This window comes from Hemibagrus wyckioides, linkage group LG27 (assembly GCF_019097595.1).
Source record: "Hemibagrus wyckioides isolate EC202008001 linkage group LG27, SWU_Hwy_1.0, whole genome shotgun sequence".
NCBI classification, from domain to species: Eukaryota; Metazoa; Chordata; class Actinopteri; order Siluriformes; family Bagridae; genus Hemibagrus; species Hemibagrus wyckioides.
Genome location: NC_080736.1, coordinates 12,827,059 through 12,847,553, shown reverse-complemented (window position 1 = coordinate 12,847,553; position 20,495 = coordinate 12,827,059). Strand labels below are relative to the sequence as shown.

General features: G+C 36.5%; 2 protein-coding genes across 12 annotated transcripts in view; one reads left to right on the top strand and one right to left on the bottom strand.

Moving 5' to 3' along the window:
• celf1 (cugbp, Elav-like family member 1) overlaps positions 1 to 14,112 on the top strand; it is a 29,286-nt gene extending 15,174 nt beyond the window's left edge. For 2 of the 11 annotated variants that reach the window (XM_058382362.1, XM_058382361.1), the window contains 8 exons: positions 28 to 189; positions 3,207 to 3,276; positions 4,183 to 4,353; positions 4,977 to 5,093; positions 5,515 to 5,703; positions 7,526 to 7,669; positions 8,473 to 8,644; positions 12,152 to 14,112. In XM_058382362.1, coding sequence (XP_058238345.1) covers positions 28 to 189; positions 3,207 to 3,276; positions 4,183 to 4,353; positions 4,977 to 5,093; positions 5,515 to 5,703; positions 7,526 to 7,669; positions 8,473 to 8,600 — 981 coding nt within the window. In that variant the 3' untranslated portion in view covers positions 8,601 to 8,644; positions 12,152 to 14,112. The remainder of the gene's footprint in view (positions 1 to 27; positions 190 to 3,206; positions 3,277 to 4,182; positions 4,354 to 4,976; positions 5,094 to 5,514; positions 5,704 to 7,525; positions 7,670 to 8,472; positions 8,645 to 12,151) is intronic. The other 9 variants (XM_058382366.1, XM_058382365.1, XM_058382363.1 and 6 more) reach the window with 9 other exon arrangements.
• A 522-nt stretch (positions 14,113 to 14,634) lies between these two features.
• nudt19 (nudix (nucleoside diphosphate linked moiety X)-type motif 19) lies at positions 14,635 to 18,399 on the bottom strand. The gene is made up of 3 exons (XM_058382373.1): positions 17,068 to 18,399; positions 16,026 to 16,233; positions 14,635 to 15,011 (listed from the first exon to the last, which is right to left on the bottom strand). The coding sequence occupies exons 1-3, from the start codon at positions 17,839 to 17,841 to the stop codon at positions 14,809 to 14,811; spliced, it is 1,185 nt and encodes a 394-aa protein (XP_058238356.1). The 5' UTR covers positions 17,842 to 18,399; the 3' UTR covers positions 14,635 to 14,808.
• Positions 18,400 to 20,495: the final 2,096 nt, after the last annotated feature.

The window sequence follows — 20,495 nt, the reverse complement described above, 5'->3', positions numbered from 1 at the left end:
GCTTAAAACATGTACATTATTGCTCAGGGCTGTTCATCTCCAATCGTGGTGAAGTTTGCAGACACACAGAAGGATAAAGAACAGAAGCGCATGGCCCAACAGCTGCAACAGCAGATGCAGCAACTGAATGCTGCCTCCATGTGGGGAAATTTAACTGGCCTCAACTCGCTAGGCCCACAGTACCTCGCAGTGAGTACACCTAAGCAGTGCATATTCACTTGTTTAAGGCCTGGTTTATTCTTCTCTGTGTATTTGTGAACACGTAAAGTCATTGTGTGTGACCAGTTGGCTTTGTGGCAGCCGTAATACTTGAAACATGAATGTGTCCACTAGGGTGCAGAAAATAAGTCTCTCTTTCCCTGCAGAATAAGTGGAGAAGTAAAATGGTGGCTGCAAGATTTTGACTTGTGTCCTGAGTCTAACATGAACTGTAAACCACTTTTTATAATTTTCATGACTAGGCATCAATAGCAGAAGACTGGTTTCTCTTCTGTCTGTGAAAACACTGAGCACATGGTTCACTTAAACTGGACCATTGAAGATTGGAAAAAACTTTACTTGGGCTTCAGCCCGTCCGCCTCAAGTTTAGACACGTTTTGCGTTCTGAGAGATCAGACGTTTCTGGAATACGCAAACCAGTATTACAGATTAAAGAGTTATATTGTACACAACCAGACACGTCCCTGCTTCAACACTTGCCTGAAGGCTGGTGTAGTTATATTCCATATGCATCATATGCTGTTGGGATTTTGGAGGAATGCATGTGTCTGTGATGCAACACAAATGAACAAACATGCTTCAACACAGAAGTATAAACCAGGCTATATTAACCAAGTTTTTGTTTGTTGCATTGACCTGTACAGTGTGCGTAACAAATTTGCTGTGTATCCGAACTGTGTAATTTTAGGAAAAGCGGCCTGTATTATTTTTTTTACATTAGGCACTGCCTGTATCATTGCATGGTCTGTAATGGACACACAGCTTAGTTCAAATTTTTCTAGATCTTAGAAACTCCTTGCTACAAGGAGACATGCTACTATTATTATCTGAATAGAGCATGCAGTCTCTTATTAAACACTTACATGGTGTGTCTATGTATGATTTGAAAAAGCTGCTAAATTATCTTAGTGTATAATCTAAAGATTAAAACTATTCTGTTTCTTTGTGCTGTACTTGATAAGTTTTGCACCTGGGCAACAGATCTATGTTTGGCCATTCAAACCCTGTTTGACCAATTTGACCATTTAAAATATCTACTGGTTGTTTCTGATTGGCTTATCTGAAGTTTGTACAGCCTTTTTATGGCGATCTCCATCTTTCTAGGCCAACATAGATGTGGAGCCCTTTTGTGAATGTGTTAGTGCTGCTCCATGGGTGTGCTGTGAAAATTCTTTTCTTTCCCTTATTTTTAAATCTCTCTCTCTTTCTCTTGTTATTCCTTTTCTTACTACTTTTACTCTTTTGAAATTCTATTATTTATCTCTTTATTTATTTACTTATTTATCTATCAATTCATTCAATTTCCACCATATTGCTGCTGAGGCTTTCTGTAGGGATGCAGAGAATCCTTTTGTGTCTGAATGAATAGTTTGACCTAACATCCAAGCGAATTACAATAGAACAGCCCTCCGTATGCATAGTATCATCTATGTCTGATATTAGAACAGTGTTTGATGACAGCAGCATTGTCATCAAACATGATACCAAAGTAGAACGATGCGTCCTGAACAGCTTTATTTCTATTGGAAAAACCTCCGACTTGTTTGGACACATTTAAATGTCAGAAACGTCACCACGTTAATCGTTCTTTAATAAATGATTTAGTCTGGTTTATACTGATGCATCTGCATATCTGTGAATATGTAAGGGCCTCGTGCCCTGGTGGTTGTATGGAAGTCTGTCATCGTACTCGCCCTTAAGGTTAACTTGTTCAATTCATTTTATTTGTATAGCACTTTTAACATTGGACATTGTCTCAAAGCAGCTTTACAGAACATAAGAAACATAGTACAAGTTCAAGATTAATGTTAGACAAAATCATCCCTAGTGAGCAAGCCTGAGGCGACTATGGCAAGGAAAAATTTCCTTAGATGGTAAGAGAAAGAAACCTTGTGAGGAACCAGACTCAAAAGGGTCTGTGTCTCACTGCAAAAAAAATAAATAAATAAAAAATAGTGGATGTGATGATGATGAGGATCATTATTTCTCACTTCCAAATTCTAAATCACTGACACTGTAATATTAAGGGAGGACAGTAAGGACAGGTATGCATGTTGTTTATTTAGCACTTTCACTTCAGACATTGCATTGCAAGTATTAATTTTTATATTAATTTTCCAGATATAAATATCCAATAACAAATAATATCCATTTTATATGGATAGATAGATTGATAGTAAAGTATAATTGTGTGAGCATGCTTTTTATTAACCTCACCCCTGAGGAGCAGCTACAGCTGAACCTTTCTCCTTTATCTTGCTTCTTTGTGGCATCACTGCATGCTTTGCTCATTATAGCGCTGCATGCTGGGTTTATGGTCAGGTTAAAGAATTATATTGGACATACATAAAGCAGTGGTAGCTTTTTTTTTTTAGCATGTTATTAGTGTGCAGGAACATAATAGTCAATATTTAATTTGTGCTAGTTTTGAATTCTTCAAGGAATAAAAACCCATATTCACATAATACATTTTTTTTTTTTTTTTTACATCATACAGACAAGTGTTGAAGTGACTTTACCAAAAATACACTTAACACTGGAGGACAAAACAGTGTTTGCATGCTCTTTCATGATTTTAAGGGGACTTCCTGCTTGATGCATCAGCATTTCCCTAATGTGCTGCACCTAATAAACACAGCACAGTGTTTGATTTTGTAGGGTGTTCAGATCAGTCATGTCATGTGCTTTTTTTGTGTGCTAGCCATGAGCTTGTGATGGTATAAACCAGCCTTAATAGGCGAGCAGATAAACAATAATTTTACATTGGGAAAGTGTTGGAATTTTGCAGTAGTATACTTTATATGATGGCTCTAGTGTTCTAAATTCTCCCACAAATTACTTATTTGGACTCTGCCATAGTCCATTCACCCCCCGCCCCCTTCCACTACTTGGCCTTTCTTTCTCTCTCCTCTCTCTCGTTCCTTTTCTCACAGTCCTGGAAGCAGTCCTGACTCTCTCTGTGTTCTCTGTTTTGGTGTAATGTCTAGCTTTATTTGCAGCTCCTGCAGCAATCCGCATCCTCTGGGAATGCTCTCAACAATCTCCACCCCATGTCAGGTGAGCTCAGCTCAATGCTGTGCATTGTATTGCAGAAAAGGAATCTTTTTATTCATCAAATGAATACGGTTTAAATTGTAACTGTAACTAGCAATTTGGTGCATTCATATAACCATTGGTTTACATGTGGTCATAAGTAGGTGATTTTACTTGCTCCAAAACATAAAAGATACAAAAAAAAAAATTCTTCATTTTTTAGTGTTGCTTTCATTGAGATATTGAGTCTAATATTAGTCGAAGTAAGATTTTTCCAGTTTCCATGACAATGTTATTTATTTGCCTGCTCTCGTCTGTTTTAGCTGTTGCAAGCCTTCAGTGTATGATTTGCATTAAATGCATTATGTTGGTATACATGTTGGAAAGTCCATACATGTGTTTTAAAACACTGATGCAATCATGTAACCATAGTTTCTTTTAACTAAAATTGGGTAAATTTTGCTGAACATTGATATACTTGATATAGTAAAGCTATGAAATTGTACCATAACATCTCATTCTTTCAGCATTCGGTTTTTAAAATAAGGATTTGTTGTCAGAATGGAAACTGAAGGGACTTAGCTTATCTATGTAAAGAAATGAAGTTTACTATATCTGACCTATTGGAGTACTAGTATTTAAGTGAAAAATAAAATGTAAATATTGTTAAACACACTTATTTCAGTCTGTTTATTTTTACTGGCTTATTATTGCAACATGCTTAATTTTGATGGGTTCTAGAATCTTGTTCTCCCACAGGTGAAGCTGATTGATCAATTGCTCTAATTGTCACCCTGATTACCATTATTGTCTAGATTAACATCTTAATATTATGCCCTTCTATTTCTGTTGCAAAGCTTTTGAATTCTAGTATTGGTTCCAACTATCATTGCTATCAATATCTATTTATATCTGTGCATATATGTGCAGGTCTGAATGCCATGCAGAATCTGGCTGCACTGGCAGCAGCGGCGAGTGCCACTCAGGCAACTCCGAGTGGCAGCAGTGCATTGACCACGTCCAGTTCGCCACTCAGTGCGCTTACTAGCTCAGGTACGGCCTCCGGACAACAGACTCTCTCTGCCTGGGATGGCTGCAAGGGTTCGTTCTGCTTTTTAAATCTCTCTTACACAATAATACCAGTTCTCCATCACCCTGTACTGTAACATGCATGAACATTTATGTTTGTCATATCTGCACTAACCATACTGCTCTTCATTTTTTTTTCTCTTAAAGCATCCCAGTGGAGACAGCAAGCTAATTTTATGTGGAGAAATGCAGTATTTGTTTACTCTGATCATTTTAATGTCCATGTTTAATTTTAATGTTCATTTATCTTGAGATATTGGCAGCTTCTTATTTGTAATTCACATTTACATGTATTTATTTGTAAAACTGCCACATCATTTCCTCTAAGCACATGAAGATAGCTCACTGCATCATCTCAATTACTTGGACCATGGACAGATTTTTCATACTTGCTGAAATTAATGTCACTGGTGTTCTCTGTCTCTTACTAGATGGCATTTAGGCCAAGGAAATGGCCCAAGACTGTTTGTTGCCTGTATTCAATTAACATTATTGCAAAGGAAACTTCTTATTGCTTTAGCCCTAAAATCCTCGGTCTCTGGTTTGTTTGTTTCTCTGTTGTTATAGGATGCATTTTCTTTATTAAATTAGCTTTTTTAATGCTTTCTTTTTCTCTTCTGTTTTGTTCTTGACAGCAGGTTCCTCTCCCACCTCGAGTACTAATTCGTCTGTGAATCCCATGGCTTCTCTGGGTGCACTGCAGTCTCTGGCTGCAGGTGCTGGTGCTGGTCTCAACATGAGTTCATTAGCCGGTAAAAAAAAAAAAAAAAAAAACTAACAAAATATATATAGTTTATATAAGCATGTAAACACAAACACCTGGCATACACACACAAAGTGAATTAATTGATCTTACTGTGGCATGTGTATTAACCTCCGGAGAGAGAAAACTTTTAATTAATAAACTATATAACTAAATATTCACTATAGATAATTGGGAAAAATGACTATGCTAAGAAAATTATTAAATTGCTGTTGGACAGTCCTCAAACTTCATCCATATCTTGTTTTTAGCTATTCTAGTGCTCTAAGCAGCAGGGCATGGTGGCCACATGGCAATTATCTGAGACTTGTTGAGAGTATATTATAATTATAATAGTGTTGCCAGACATGTAAACGAAACTGGCTAGTATACTAACAACACAGGTAATCATCTGTTATGTGTTTCTTTAGGCATGGCTGCATTGAATGGTAGCTTGGGCAGTGGAGGCCTATCTAATGGCTCTGGAAGTGCTATGGAGGCCTTGACACAGGCAGCTTACTCGGGGATCCAGCAGTATGCAGCCGCTGCCCTACCCAGTCTTTATAACCAGAGCCTTCTTTCTCAGCAGAGCATCAGTGCTGCTGGTAGCCAGAAAGAAGGTTAGTGTTGGGAGTAGCACAGCTATACCAGAATAAGCAGGAGTTATCATGTTGCAATGGATCCTAGTTTGATTTAAATTTAATACAAGGATTGAAAAGCCATAATGGCCACTTTGGTTTAGCACTGATGTTGAATATCTCTTACAGTTTTGGTGAATATGCGAATGCATCACACTTACTGGTGCCCCAGCTTTACACATGACAGTACTCTGATTATACTGTGGTTGTAGGAGTTGCAGCCAATTAGGGGATGGAGAGAGAGTTAGAAGACTCAACTTTTTTGAGTTTTTGCTTGAACAGCTAGGATGCAAAAACATACATTTAGGCTTTAATTCTAGTTATAGGTGCTGCATAATATTCAGTCAATTAAAATTTGTTGCGGAATTTCAAACCCTGTTATATAGCATTAAAGTGAGTGATATGTATCCACCCCCTTCTGCATGCATGAGTTCATAGATGCCCATGATTGCTAAGTGTCTCTGTGAATGATTGGGGAGATGGAGTGTGCTACTGCTCCCTCTCTCATGGATGACTGTAACTATTTATGCATGATAAGCGAATGATTTTCTATTGCTTAATTTTTGGAGGCTGTGTAGCAAACTGTTTTGACTGACTAGAGTATAAACTACACAAATAACAACATACATGTTGACAGCATATCTGGAAAAACAGACAAATAATAGGTGTTGGTTTTGTGCTCTATACTGCATGTTTGCTGGCAAGCTTGAGTTAATGGGCTAGCAAGGTCTGTCAGTCCGGAGAGCAGTGTGCTGAGAAAAAACCCTTTTCCTTAAACCATGGTTTGTTTTTGCGAGTTAATGTTAGAGTTCCAAGCAGTTTCTGCTTCTGCAGACTGAGCACAATTAAACAGTGGCAGGTAGGCAATGCACATGTATAGCTACTGGATCAGGCAGTCATGGTGAGAGCTTAAGCAGCTGAATTTGGATAACAGACAAGCTTTTGTTGAGAGGTTTTGCTCCTTCATCTCATATTTAGTACGCGTCACTGTCGCACTGATGTGTACAGTATTATTCTTGTAACACTTACATAATACTGAATAATTGTGTCTTGAATATTTGGATCAAGTCCCACACTTCATACTTCTGTTCTAGGTAGTATACCTGTACACCATTGGTGCCACTCCTTAGGTATACTGTTAGTTTGCAAATCAAGTCAAGAAGCTTTTATTGTCATTTCGACCATATATGGCTGATGCAGTACATAGTGAAATGAAAGTGTTCCTCCAGGACTCTGGTGCTTCATAAAGAATAAAGATACAGAGCTACTAAGCTAAGATAACAGGACTAAGGGCTAGAAAGGGTTTTGTCTTTGTTTTTTGTTTTTTTAATTAACCCATCACATAAAGAACGTTTATGTAGTTTGGGATGCATCTTTGATTTGTCACTAATTTTATATTATTTGGCGCACTCTTCAGTCAGCAAACTAACAGAAATTATTCTTCAACAAGTAGTTTACAATAGCATTTTCAAAGAGGGAGAAATTCAGATTTTTTTTAGACCTACAGCTTAAACATTTAAAGAAGGTCTTTCCATGAATTGACAGTATCTCACTCAGAAAAGTGCACATAGCTGTGTTCTAAACCAGTAGATAGAATTAAATGCATACTGCAGAGAGCCCATTAGGTTACCACCTTCACAATTCTGAAGCTTATTGCCAGAAACATGCATAATAATTGATAATAGATTGTCCGAAGTAGAGGGGCTTAACATCTGTACCATATGTCCCCTGCACTATTCGTCTCTAACATGAGCTAAATTGGGATTATATATTTATTCATGTCTTTTCATTATTTTCTCTATAGGCCCAGAGGGTGCAAATCTCTTCATTTATCACCTGCCACAGGAATTTGGTGACCAGGACTTGCTTCAGATGTTCATGCCTTTTGGCAATGTTATCTCTGCCAAGGTTTTCATAGATAAACAGACTAACCTCAGCAAATGTTTTGGTAAGCTATTCATTTTTAAGCTTTGTTGGTCAAATTGTTTTTAGCCATTTATTAGCCTTTACAAGCTATTAATGTCACCATAAGCACAACAATAACACCCTGAATATTTTCTGAATATTAATTTCAAGTTCAGATGCAGGGTCTCCAAGACACTTTTTTTTTTTTAATTTTTATTTTGTATGTTCGTAATATTGGGGCTAATGAGAAATTCCATGATTTTTTTTTTTTTTTCTTTCAAAGATGGATGTCATGGATGGATATTTTACTTTATTATTATTTAACTTATCCAGGACTGGGATATAAATAAAAGATTTTGCTCCCATGTGGCACATCAGAAAGTCATTTGCCTAATCACTGGGGGACTGTGATTTCGAATCCTGATATGCCAGAGCCATCTGAGGCTGGCAGACGAGACCAAAATTGTCTGTGCCCTCTGGATGGGAAAGATGGCATACAGACTTATTTGTCAGTCACAGGCGTCTGTTAGCTCGTGTATACAGAAGATAGCGCTTTTGTCATGTGTCGCACTGTGCAGCGCTGCAACATAAGCAACAGTTTAAAAAGACTTCAATGTCTTGGAGGAAACACGTTTGCCCCACCTTGACTGGTTTTTAGTTGTTGTGTGATAAATTGGTGAAAGGTGACCAAATTATGTAGAAAAAGAGGGTAAAATTCCAGATTTTTCCAGATTAGCATTGGTTTTAGCTGATTATTGAAACTTTTTGTGATTATTATTTCTTTTTGTGCTCACCCATGATCTCATCATAATTGAAAAAAATATGTATTAATGTATTTATTTGCAGGTTTTGTGAGTTATGACAATCCCGTTTCATCCCAAGCGGCCATTCAGTCAATGAACGGTTTTCAGATCGGAATGAAACGACTGAAGGTTCAACTGAAACGATCCAAAAATGACAGCAAGCCATATTGAGTGCTTTTACTCTAAAATGGACTTGGTTTGAAATTGTGTTTCTGGTAAGTTGAGTGTGACACTGGAAAAGTTCAAACGCCTGCCCCACCCTTAACCCTCTCCTACTGTTCCTTCACTCCTGTTTACCTTTCCTACATATCTTCTTTCTTAAAAACATCGCAAAGAAAAGGAAAAGCAACATGCAAAATTGAGGTTGTTCGGCTAAGAAATTCTTTCAAATTGTTAGGCTTCATGTTTTGGATATTTCTTTCTTTCTTACCATTTTTGGTGCCATATTAATCTTTTGCTGTGTACAAATCGTTCATCAAAGGATGTTGCACAATGAAAGCCAGTCACTGACTGCTCTCAGTTCCACAGTCATTATCTCATCCCAATCATGTTCCTACAGATTTACCTGTTGTGTTTACACTATTGACTCAAATCGTATACTTGGATAGTCAAACTGATGCCTCCTTGTAAGCTGCCTTTTAAATAGAATTTGGAGGTCTGCTGCATACATGCAACGATAATCGTTCTTTCACCTTGATTTGGAGCATCTTGAATGTCAGATTGCTCTTCATCAGACTCTGTTTCCATAGATGCCTTTTTATTGTTTTATCTATTTATTTCAGTAATTTATTTATTTATTTATTTGAAATACTGCTAATTTATCTCAAATAGGTTGATGTGAAAGTTTGTTAGTGGTTTTCATTAAATGTATTTATTTTTCACCTAAAAACAAAACAAATTCATAATATCTTGTATTTGGTATACTTTCAATATTTTTCCTATGTTGTTTGTTAGCACATACAACAATGTTACTCAGCACAAGCTGGTCAGTTGACGGAGATATAGGGTTGTCATTTGTACTCTCAGGATTGCCTCATTTATGATCAGTCAATCTAACTTAAATTTAACTTAAGAGCGTAAGAGCTGATTAGTACCGGATGAGCGTCCCTATTATTATAATTTACTGTGGGTTGGAAAGATTAAAGCTGTTTGTATGCATTTCTCATACAGTCATTCCCTTATTTGTCACCTCAAGGACACAAGCCACTTTAATTTTGCCCAAGGCATTTTAATTAATTATTATCCACTGCTGAAGTCACTTCGTGCCACGGAAATGACATTGAAAGTATTATGTAGAACTTTTGGAGAGATGACATTCAAGTTGCCTGATTTGTTATTTTTATTTATTTTATTTTTTTATTTTTTTTTTTTATGATATGAAGGTGATTTATTTAATTTTTTTTCCACCTCAGTCCAAGTGGTTGTTGTATGCGTTCAGCAATAATTGCATCCTGAGTGTGATGTCTGTCTAAAATTACAGATAGTGCTTAACAAAAAAAAGAAAGAAAGAGACTTGCTATATTCAGTCATTTTATTTTCTTCCACTCCAACATATTCTTGTGAAATAACCAAGTAATTACTTGTCTCATTTTTTTTTTAAACCCCTTTTGTTTTTTCCTTCCTACTTACAGTTTCGCATGTCTAAGGTACTCTGTACACTTAAAATTGTATTCATGATCAATTATGATTAGTAAATATTTATCATAACAAGGAAAGATTAATCATTTCATTAATACTTGAGGCCTACAGGGTCTTGGTGTTTTTATGGACATGGAAGAGAAACCATTGACCAGATTGTGTATATTACTTAACTATTATGCCTTTTTCTATTTTTATAGAAGTTTTATAATATTGCGTAAATTATTTCTCTGAATTAAAATGTTTAATAATCACTCAGAAAATTCAACAGTATTTTGTAGAATCCTGATGTAAAGTTTTGTGAATACATTCACAAATTGTTAAAGCAACAGGCGTGTGGCCCTTTTTAGCTAAGTGTATTGTCTTTGTCCAACACTTAAAATTGTATCAAGAGTTCATGCATAGGTTTTTCGGGGTGCTGAAGTCTCTCTGATGCTCTTCCAGGGTTTAGTTAAAGTTGTTGTACGAGTGGAAACAGGTCTTTTGTTTTCCTCTCTCTCTGTATCTCTCTCCGGAACCAATATACAGCACAAATACTTTGTAACGGTATCTCTTGCATAATGACAGGAACAGATTTTATTTCATGGTGTCTCAAAGATTGTTTCATGAAGTAGTTTAGCTATTAAGTGTAGCGAGGTGTATGATTTTAAATTCAGTTAAAATGCTCATTTAATTCATTGACTTAATTTAGCATCATAATACGTAATGATAAATAAACAGCATAGTGTAGTTTCCTTGTATTTTTGTCTTTCAATTACGGCTGGTATTGACAAAGTAATATTAATATATAATATATTATGTGGTATGGATGTCAGTTAGAATGTACAAGCAAATCTTTGTACTTTTCTTTTTGATTATTAATCAGTGGCTATAATTCTAAAGAGAGTTCATGTATGAGAGATTGCAGTTTCTGAGGTTAACTGTATTAATGTATTCATGAGCTACAGTAGCTTTAGTCTGAACCCTGGAACTTTTCAATGTTTCGATTCTGGTCCTGTGAATGCTCAATCCATGGTCTGTGCCTCTGTTAAAAGAAAAGAAAGAAAGAAAAAACAATTCACATAAACCATAATTGTGTAAACTAGTTCAACCCTAAGGGTGTGTCCTAGTGTAATGTCCATTTCTGAATCCAAAGATTATTTTACATGTGCCCATACCTTATTACTACTATATACCTGTTAGGGTGATCATTTTTGTTGTAATGCTGATTTATAGTACAAGGAGAAGTCATTGTGTAGAAGTGCTGGGTTAGGCACCTTCCAGAAAGCAGCTGCACACTGACGGTATGGTTGCGTAGTTTCACTGATGTGCCAAACAGTCCTATACAAGCTGCTTGTGGATACATTTTGTCTTAATTTGTGCAACTTGAATATACGTATGTGTACTGTGGCTGTTTGCCATTAGTTATTAATGTTCCATTTTAGACTATAAATGTATCTTACTTATTTCTACCACTTTTGCCCATTATAGGACCTATATGCACAACTAGTAAGCTGCCTTCACGTTGTCTATTGCATTACCCAATATGATTCAGAGATCAAGCACAAAACTAAACTCATGTACATTCAAGAGGTCTAGTAAATCAAAGCACAAAGTTTTTTGAGTCTGCAATTACAGATATTTGAGTTAAAAATGTGAAGTCTTGAGCTGAAACCATGTCAGCTTGGAGTTGAATGTTGCTGATGGCAATTGCTTTTTCATTTTCTTATTTTCAGAAGTATATTGAAAACCCTAGCTACCTACTAAAATAAACCCTGTTTCGTTGTTTTAGCTGTGGTAGACACTGTTTCTTGTCTCTTGGTGGTGTTGGATGTAAATCTTCCCCTTAACTCCTTTGGCATGTTGCTTGTCTCTCCTTTCTACTTTCCTTCCTCTTATCCCCCCTGTGTTGCATTCAGTGTTCTATCCAAAGTAAGTAATGTGTACCTGTGACTCCCCAACTGCCCCCAAACCCACCCCACCCCGCCCCAACCTTCTCCATGCAGAGATAATCATTTACATGATTTTCTGTTTCTTCTCCTCTCCTTTTTTCTGTTGTGGCTTTAACCTAGTTTTGTTGTTCGTTATTTTTTGTTTTGTTCTAGATATCTTCGTGCCCGTTTGTTCATCGTTTCCCTAGCATGTCGATGTGACGTCAAAAGTTCATCGTCCAGTCCGTTGTCCTCTTCGCTTCTCTGACGCTTGAAATTTTTCACCCTTGACCTTTTTTTGTTAACTTTTGACGCTTAGTGGTTACTTATTTTGTTTGTTTTGTGTGGTGTTCATTTCTGTTTGTGCTGCCAATAGGGGGCACTAGAAAGACTGCTGTTATTAATTAAAATGTAAAAAGTTTCTTGAATATTGTTCAGAACAGAGTCTATTTTTCTAGAACTTGCAAACATAACCACTAGATTGTGCAGAGGCTTTTAATTTCCATTGTTCAGTTCCCAGTTCGATTTTTTTTTTTTTGTTTAGCAAATTTTATTTTTCATTGTTTTAGAGCAGTCTTTCTAGTGCACTCAGTTTTACTCATTTGTTTTCCTCTAAAAGCAGCCAATCCATTTATAGAATCACTTTGTGTGTGTGTGTGGGTGTGTTTTCCTCTTTCTCTCACTTGTTGTACACCTTTTTAGGGTTTTTTGCAGTCACATTTTGCTGAAACTGAGGATAACCTTGTAATATTGTGCTAGGTTAGTTGGCATGATTTTTTGATGGCATAATTTTGGGAGTTCCTTAACAGTGTGACATTTACAATAGACACTTGAATTGCTTTTCTTCCTTTTTTCCATTTAGTGTGTCGAGATACCATTAGGCACATGTTTTTCTTTTTTTTTTATTGTGTGAAAATCAGGATTAGTCTGAAATAAAAAAAATGCATAAAATGAGCAAAATTGAGTTTCTTGTCACAGTTAGTATATATGAGTATGCATGTTTTTTTTGTAACTGCACTGACATCCTCAGCAAAATGTGATTTAGTTCTGTTTAAAAAGACAAAATTATAAAATGAATAAAATGGTGCCAAAAGTTTTGCATGTTGCTGTTGGTCACATTTTATGTATTTTTCATGTCTGTCTACTCTTCCAATGTGGTCCCATTTTATTAACTGATTTTAAAGCTAGTCATAACCGCGTGTTTGAAAGTGAACTTTGTAGTTGGATTTTGTAATGACTTCTCATATCGAACCCAGTCCTTGCACCGTGTTAAATGGTTGGCAGAAAGGATCCTAAGTTGCCCCCAATCTGACAAATCTATTTTAGTTCACGGTCTATCCACAGCCCTCTTCTGTAGTGTACTGCCTTTACTGTGTCTTCTATGTGAGGAATAAAACCTTCTTTCTATAATAAGCCTTCCCCCTTCAAAATTACAAACTATATTTGTTTTTTGTTTGTTTTAATCATTATTATATTTTTTCCCCCCCAAATTGCCCTTATTTGAAAATTTGGCACCCTGTTTTCACTAGCTTTTATTTCAACAGTAGATTGCTAGCAAAAAAAAAGGCCTATTGTTGGCAAATTGGGTTGCAATTTTTTGGCATTTTATAATCTAGATTTTAAGCTGCTGTTTGTTTAAATGTACTCTGAAAAACTTACCTGTGGGATGTTTGTCTTTATTGGTACAGAGTGATTGTATTTAATAGGAAGAAATTGTACAGTTTTTGCCTTTTTCTACTTCCAAGTTCTGTTTCGCAATGTGAATTTGAAATCCTAATAAAGTGGAGCCATGTAGAACTTGCCACCATGACCAAACATAAGTCTAAACAAATTCAGTAATGCTATGAAGCAGCCTTCAGTTGAATTAAAAGCTGATTTTTTTTTTTTTTTTTTTTTTTTCCTTTGTCATTTACGTTATGGTTTTCACTGGAATTGTAGAGTGAGGAGTTCCTTAGATGTCTAGAGGAGTGTTATTTCTGAATGTTTTCTGTTGAGGTTTATTTAAAATTGTAATGGACATTAAACTTTTCATGCTACTGTCTCCACAGAAGTATAGCAACGTGCATACAACACGAAGTCATTTTGTAGTTTCTTTGGTCGGGTTGTTTGTCTGATTAAAACTGAAAAGATTCACACCCTTCGTCTCTGAACTTTTTGTTGTTTTTTTTTTTACTCAAGTTTAGCTATAACTCAACCCAAATTCAACAAAAGCTCAAGCAAACTGTAACTGGACATTTACACTATATATTTTATCAATTGACCAATTAAATTTGACATCCTTTACCCCAAATACCCCAGAGTGAAATGCCCACAAGCTGGTCCTTTCATAGAAAACAAGAGATTGAGAATCTATAGAGTTATTCCACTTATGTGAATTTCCATTATTGCTTAATGTCAGGAAATGTAAAGATTTTGTATATACTGCATGTTCTCAGCTATTCTCAGAACAAGTGAAGCTCCACACGGTAACCTGAGCTTAGGATCAAACCAGGAATCCAGGAGCTGTGAGGCAGCAAAGCTACACGCACCACCACCCTGCCACCCCATAGTGATCTTTATTATTGTAAACATATTCATCTAGTGACACTTTTCAAGTTAAATAGATAAATTCTTCTGTATTTGCTCTGCGAGGTAATCAGTGTGTTTGAAAGGATAAATCAGATGAACATTGTGCATGTTGGTGTACTTTATTTGCTTGGTGACTGAACTCAACATCACATCCTGAATTAGTCACTTTTAAATCAAATTTTACAATAGTAAACCATCTGTAAAGCTTTTAGCCATCTATATTAGGTTAATTGTACCCATAGGCCACTGCCACGAATGCTGTGTTAGAGCTTGCTGTCATGCTCGGACTCAGAGATGGTAATAGGTGCTAGATGCTTGTACTTGGGTATGATGTTTATATAAACAGAGCTCTGGTAAGGATTGTGCATCACAATGCGATGCAGATTTGGACTGTCCTTCTGCAGTTCTTCCAAACACTTCTCTGTAGACATTGTGCTATCAGGTTTCTCTGGGTACAAACTGTCACCTGTGGATTCACAGACAAGGCAAAACAACATTTAGTGTTGTGTGATAGAAAATCTGAAATCTTTCTAATCTAAACACTTCTGGAGCTGGGTGTTGCTTCGTAAACCATTTGTAAAAAAAAAAAAAAAAAAAAAAAAAATAGGGTAGTTAATAATGGACAAATTGCAGCTTCAATATTATGAATGTAGAGCTTGACCAGAAATGCAAAATCTGGTCTGAATACTGGTTTGTGTTGCGATGTTTTATTTCAAGTCAACAATGCATTCATCTGTTTTTCTCTTCCACAGTGTAATGTCTTTACATGAAAAGGCATATTTTAGTAGGTGGAAATTTGAATATAATCTACATCAGGGTGTCGAATCTTATCCAAAAAAGCCAGTGTGGGTGCAGGTTTCCATCCGTTTAATCAGTTTATCTTCACTTTCAAAACACAATAAGGTATGGCTTCTGCTCGGCTCGGATGAAAACTTGCACCCACGCTGACACTTACAGGATAAGATTGGACACACTGACCTACATGCTACCCTGGAGGTGCAGATGAAAGAAAAGAGTGAAAGTTATGTCCCAGGACTGAGGCTAAAATTGGGAATGTAGCCAGGATCTGAGAAATCCCAATATTCTTATATTAATGACATTTTGCAGTATATATTTAGTTTTATACAAGTGAGCATTTGAGGCTTAAGGGCCTTGCTCAAGGGCCCAGCAATGGTAGCTTGGCAGTGCTCCAAGTTTTAACCACTGGAGCTACCACAGCCTGTTTTCATACTCAGCCCTTTGAGCACCTTACTAATGTTATATTACATTTATATGGGTAAATAATAAAATCTTTTTTGCTTCCCTCACCCTTAAAATCATAGTTAAAGCTGATGCTACATATATTTATAAATGATTTGATTTTGAGTTTGTCATTATGAATTTTTTTTTTTAATCTAATCTAATAATACACTAACTTGAATACTTTTAAATACCATATTATATAAAGTTCTGGTTTCCTTTGAGTAACTTAAATTCAAACCTGGTAAGAGTGATATGTGGCAGTCAGTAGCCTTCAAGAAAACAGGTAGGCACTGCTCACAGCCTTCTACTGATCTCTGTTTGGCAAAGTTGTGAAGGTCACTTAGTAAAGGAACATTGCACATTTGTCCAATGCCATATAACTGAGGTGGTGCAATCCAAACTTCTCTTTCCCGGTAGCTGTGAAGTATTTCAGGTGGCGTAGACCACTGTAGGAGAGGGGAATAAGAGGGTACATGGTCACTTCAAAGGAACAAAACATCTGCTGGATTGTATCCCAAAAATTAGTAAAAAAAAACCTTCTAACATATAAGAGGTACAAGTAATGCACATCATAACAGGGCGGAAATCATTCTTTGTCTGATGTGGGCATGGAGTGAGAGCCTATAGTTTATGGTTTACTTCCATATTCAATTTATCTATCTTTAAAATCCACTTAATATGAAGTGTAATATTTGAATGCCATGAAAATGTTGAGTAATATACAGAAACAGGTAGAAGCAGGTATGAACTGAAGTTGTGAATGGGCTAACTTGCATAAAGTTGAGAAAATGGTCACAAGTATGAACGTACTTTATTTCTACATTCACACATACAGCGACAAAGCACCCGGAGATCCTCCATTTTCAAGGAGAGTTTGTGACTTCTGCAGACATGTGGGCGTGTCCAGTGACGTAACAAAGTTTAACTTTATGCAAATATGGACGGACTTGGGGCAGTGACTGACTACCAATAGGAGTGAACATAGCAGAGCCGACATGACCCGAAAATAAAACATGACAAATATATAGACATGAATTTTATATACAATCACTCTCCATCCAGAATGTTTTATTTTATCAGCCAGAAACCTGACCTGGAATGCTAGCTGTGCCACCTAAACGTTATTACTATGGCAACCAGTAGTAAGGGAACGCCTAGTCATTTCAAATTCAGCGACTGGGGACTTTGGCGGCGATAAACCCGCTGTATGTGTGAAGGCAGCAAGCGGACAAGGGCATGATGTGAAATGTACTGAAACACACCACACACACGTATATCACCTTATACTGCTCGATTTCCTTCTGGTCCTGCAGCGTGTTCGGGATGTCCTTCAAACAGCACATGTAAAAGGCCGTGTCGTACCTTCTCTGCCGGACAGACCGGCCACTGGGAGTGAGCCAGTTTCCCCACTCGTACAGAGCCCAGATGTTGGGTAAACACTCGAGCTCTTTGCACATCCGAATAAAATTCGACGAGTTCTCGAGGACCAGCGATCTCCATTTAGCGATCAGACTTTTGTCCCACCGATCGGGCAATGCTGTAGGCGCCGACTGAGTGACGCAACTGTCATTGTCCCCATTGATATCAGTGCTCAGTGTGCTTCTGTCCTCACTAGGCACCACTAACAGTACCCCTGATTCCTCAAACGTCTCTCTCACTGCACAGATTCTGAAAGCGATGTCCCCCGGTATGGGAGACCCGAGCTGCTGACGGTCAGTCGCGAATATCGGCGGTCTCGTCTCCAGCGGCTGCTTCACTGTCGCTAAGCCAAACTTCGGCAAGTGTCTGAAAGCTTTAAAAACCTCCAACCACTCACTGGAGAAGTCGGACGGTTCCACTATCCCACCTGGAAACACATAAGCGTTGGGCATAAAGCCACTTTTCCCACTCCTTTTCAGCAGCAGGACTTCATAGTCGAATGCTGTATTTTGAGGTAGATTTTGCAAACCAGAAGGTGTTTCTCTCCACAAAGACTCAACACTTCGCTTATACTTTGTTCCAGCGGCTAAAATCAGAGTGGCCGCCTCTTTCCAATGTTTTAAAGCCGTGTTCATCTTGAGTTTGCTTTAAATATACACATTTGATACACGTTTCCTGCTAGCATAAACGCCACCAAACAGTGAGGCTGGGAGTCGGTTAAAATGAGTCGATTCTGCACAGAGGAATTGATCCTGTTCAAAGTCATGCACGGACCACTTATATATGGCTTTCGCAACTTACTAAGGGATCCCATCAGGTAAGTTAATCCATCAGCTGAATTCATCTGCTCATCTTCAACAAATTATACTTCTGACAAGATCCAAAATATCAATGATCAGATGATTCAGGAATCGAATTCAGGAATCGACTCAATCAATTCCCAACACAGGTCAGAGTCGACTCTAAAATTTGACTCGAACAGCACTACTTGACAACATACAGTGGGTCACAAGAGTGACCAGTCCCAAAACAGCACTACTTGACAACATACAGTGGGTCACAAGAGTGACCAGTCCCAAACCACACACTGGCCTACTTATTACATCACCACATACATAGGCGCAATTAGCGTCATTTTCACAAAACTATTTTTCGGTATGTTCAGATTGGGACACGGCTTAGTTCTTCTTCGTCGCCCTTTTTGTTGACTCACAGAATAACGATAAAGACACTATCGCCACCTACTGTGTGTAGGGTGAAGCTGAAGAGCAGTATACAAGAGTTCAACAAGATAAATTAATGAAAATTACCATTATTATTATTATTATTATTATACAAATGTATGGCATATCCTTTGAGTAGCATATGTGAAAATGTATGTATAAAGAATCATGGCTTATCCTTTTGTCATGTTTGACTGCAAACCATTTTTATGATATGTTTGTCAACAGCGAGTATTCATACAGAAGAAAGATGTAGTATTCTGCATTATCTATAAGCAAAAATGATAAAGAAAAGACGTCAACAGAAACAGACGTGTGGTTAACACATTTACTGGTGGTTTGACAAGTTCATTATGGAGTGTCTGAGATCGGCGCATGTTTTTCAGACCACAATGGAAAGAATGTCTAGGCCAAATCAAAGGATATCACAGTCAAAAACAAGGTCATGGATGAGTTCAGAAACAAATGGTATCACACAATCAGTTCAGGGTCACAGTCAGCCCAGGACAGAGCGTACCCAGATTTATTCAGACATCAATTTTGCACATATATTGTCATTGGCTTAAGCCTAGAGTTTCACAAGCTTCCAGTTATTCTGTTTTTCTGATATTTCTGGTATTCTGCTATTTATTAATTTATTAAAACATTTTTTTTGTATCATGTTCTACATATTCTTTGCATTTTTAATACTAGTTAAAAAAAATAAGAAAATTGTTTAATGTGTAAATGGACCTCCAAAAAACAGAGCAGAAAATATCATTTAATAATAATAATAATAACAATCTAACATTGTGGGTTATTTATAAGTAGATTGATTCAGAGCTATAAATGTGGCAAATATAACTGCATCTTAGATAAACCTTCTGATGAGCTATGGTGACACAAACCAGGATTTCTGTTCAGAGGACAATACTGGACTTATTTTATTAGCAGCAAGATCTTTGTTAAACATTGCTGGGATGTTCTATAAATGTACAGAGCTTGCCAGGAAGGTCAAAGATTCTGAAGGAACAATTTCTAACAGAAGACATTTTTATAGGATCATTAAAAACTTGTTTTGAAACAATAACTTTGGAGCAGGTTTTCAAACACTTTGCTCCTGAACATATTTCTTATCATACTGAAACATACTTAAGCTAAAGTATATTGAATTGCCAAGTCAACTTAAGTGTATAATTATATATAATACACTATATAATAAATAAAGTATTCTTTAAAACAATGCCATTCGATGTATGATTTTGTATAACTCAGTATGTAGACTTCAGTAAATGTACCTTTTAACATTTATTTTTAATTTTTACTGAAATATGTATACTTAAACAAAAGTATGGTTCATCTCAAGTGTTATTTAAAATGGCAATGTTAAAAACATTTAAATTCTTATTTAGTAAATTAAAGCAGTGCATGCCAGTGATGTTATTACACACTAAAGCAGTTTATTTTATTTTATTTTATTTTATTTTATTTTATTTTATTTTATTTTATTTTATTTTATTTTATTTTATTTATTTGTTTGTTTGTTTGTTTATTATTTGTTTATTATAAAAAAAATATTTAAAAAAAATTTATTTATATTTGTCACTGTATTCCCTTACTGATTGTGTCCATTTCTTTTAATAAACTTGTTTGGTGGACATTCACAGCTTTTAACTAAATGTGGTGCTATTATTGTGATATAAATGTGTAAATATCTATGTACATCAGTGCATTTTAGTCACAATTTACGTTAAAATAAGTAGGAAGACATTGTATCAGATTTGTTTAGCAGTATGCCCAAAGTATATTTAAAATATATTTCTGGTATCGTAGTATCTGTTCCTTAGAACATAACATCTGTCACAACTGTTGGCTCAGTTGCAGGGCTCCTGTTTGCTATGCAAGAGGCTAGGGGTCAAGGTACACCTGGGTTAGGGGAAGTAGAGCTCGAAGGTTTAGGCTGTGGACTACTTAACCGAAGGTTGTGCTTTAATATTTCTATTGATCTGCATACTTTATAAATACATTTAAAAAGCATTCTGAGATTTATTCGATTCAAGCTCGCCTGTGAAACATGGTGTCATGGC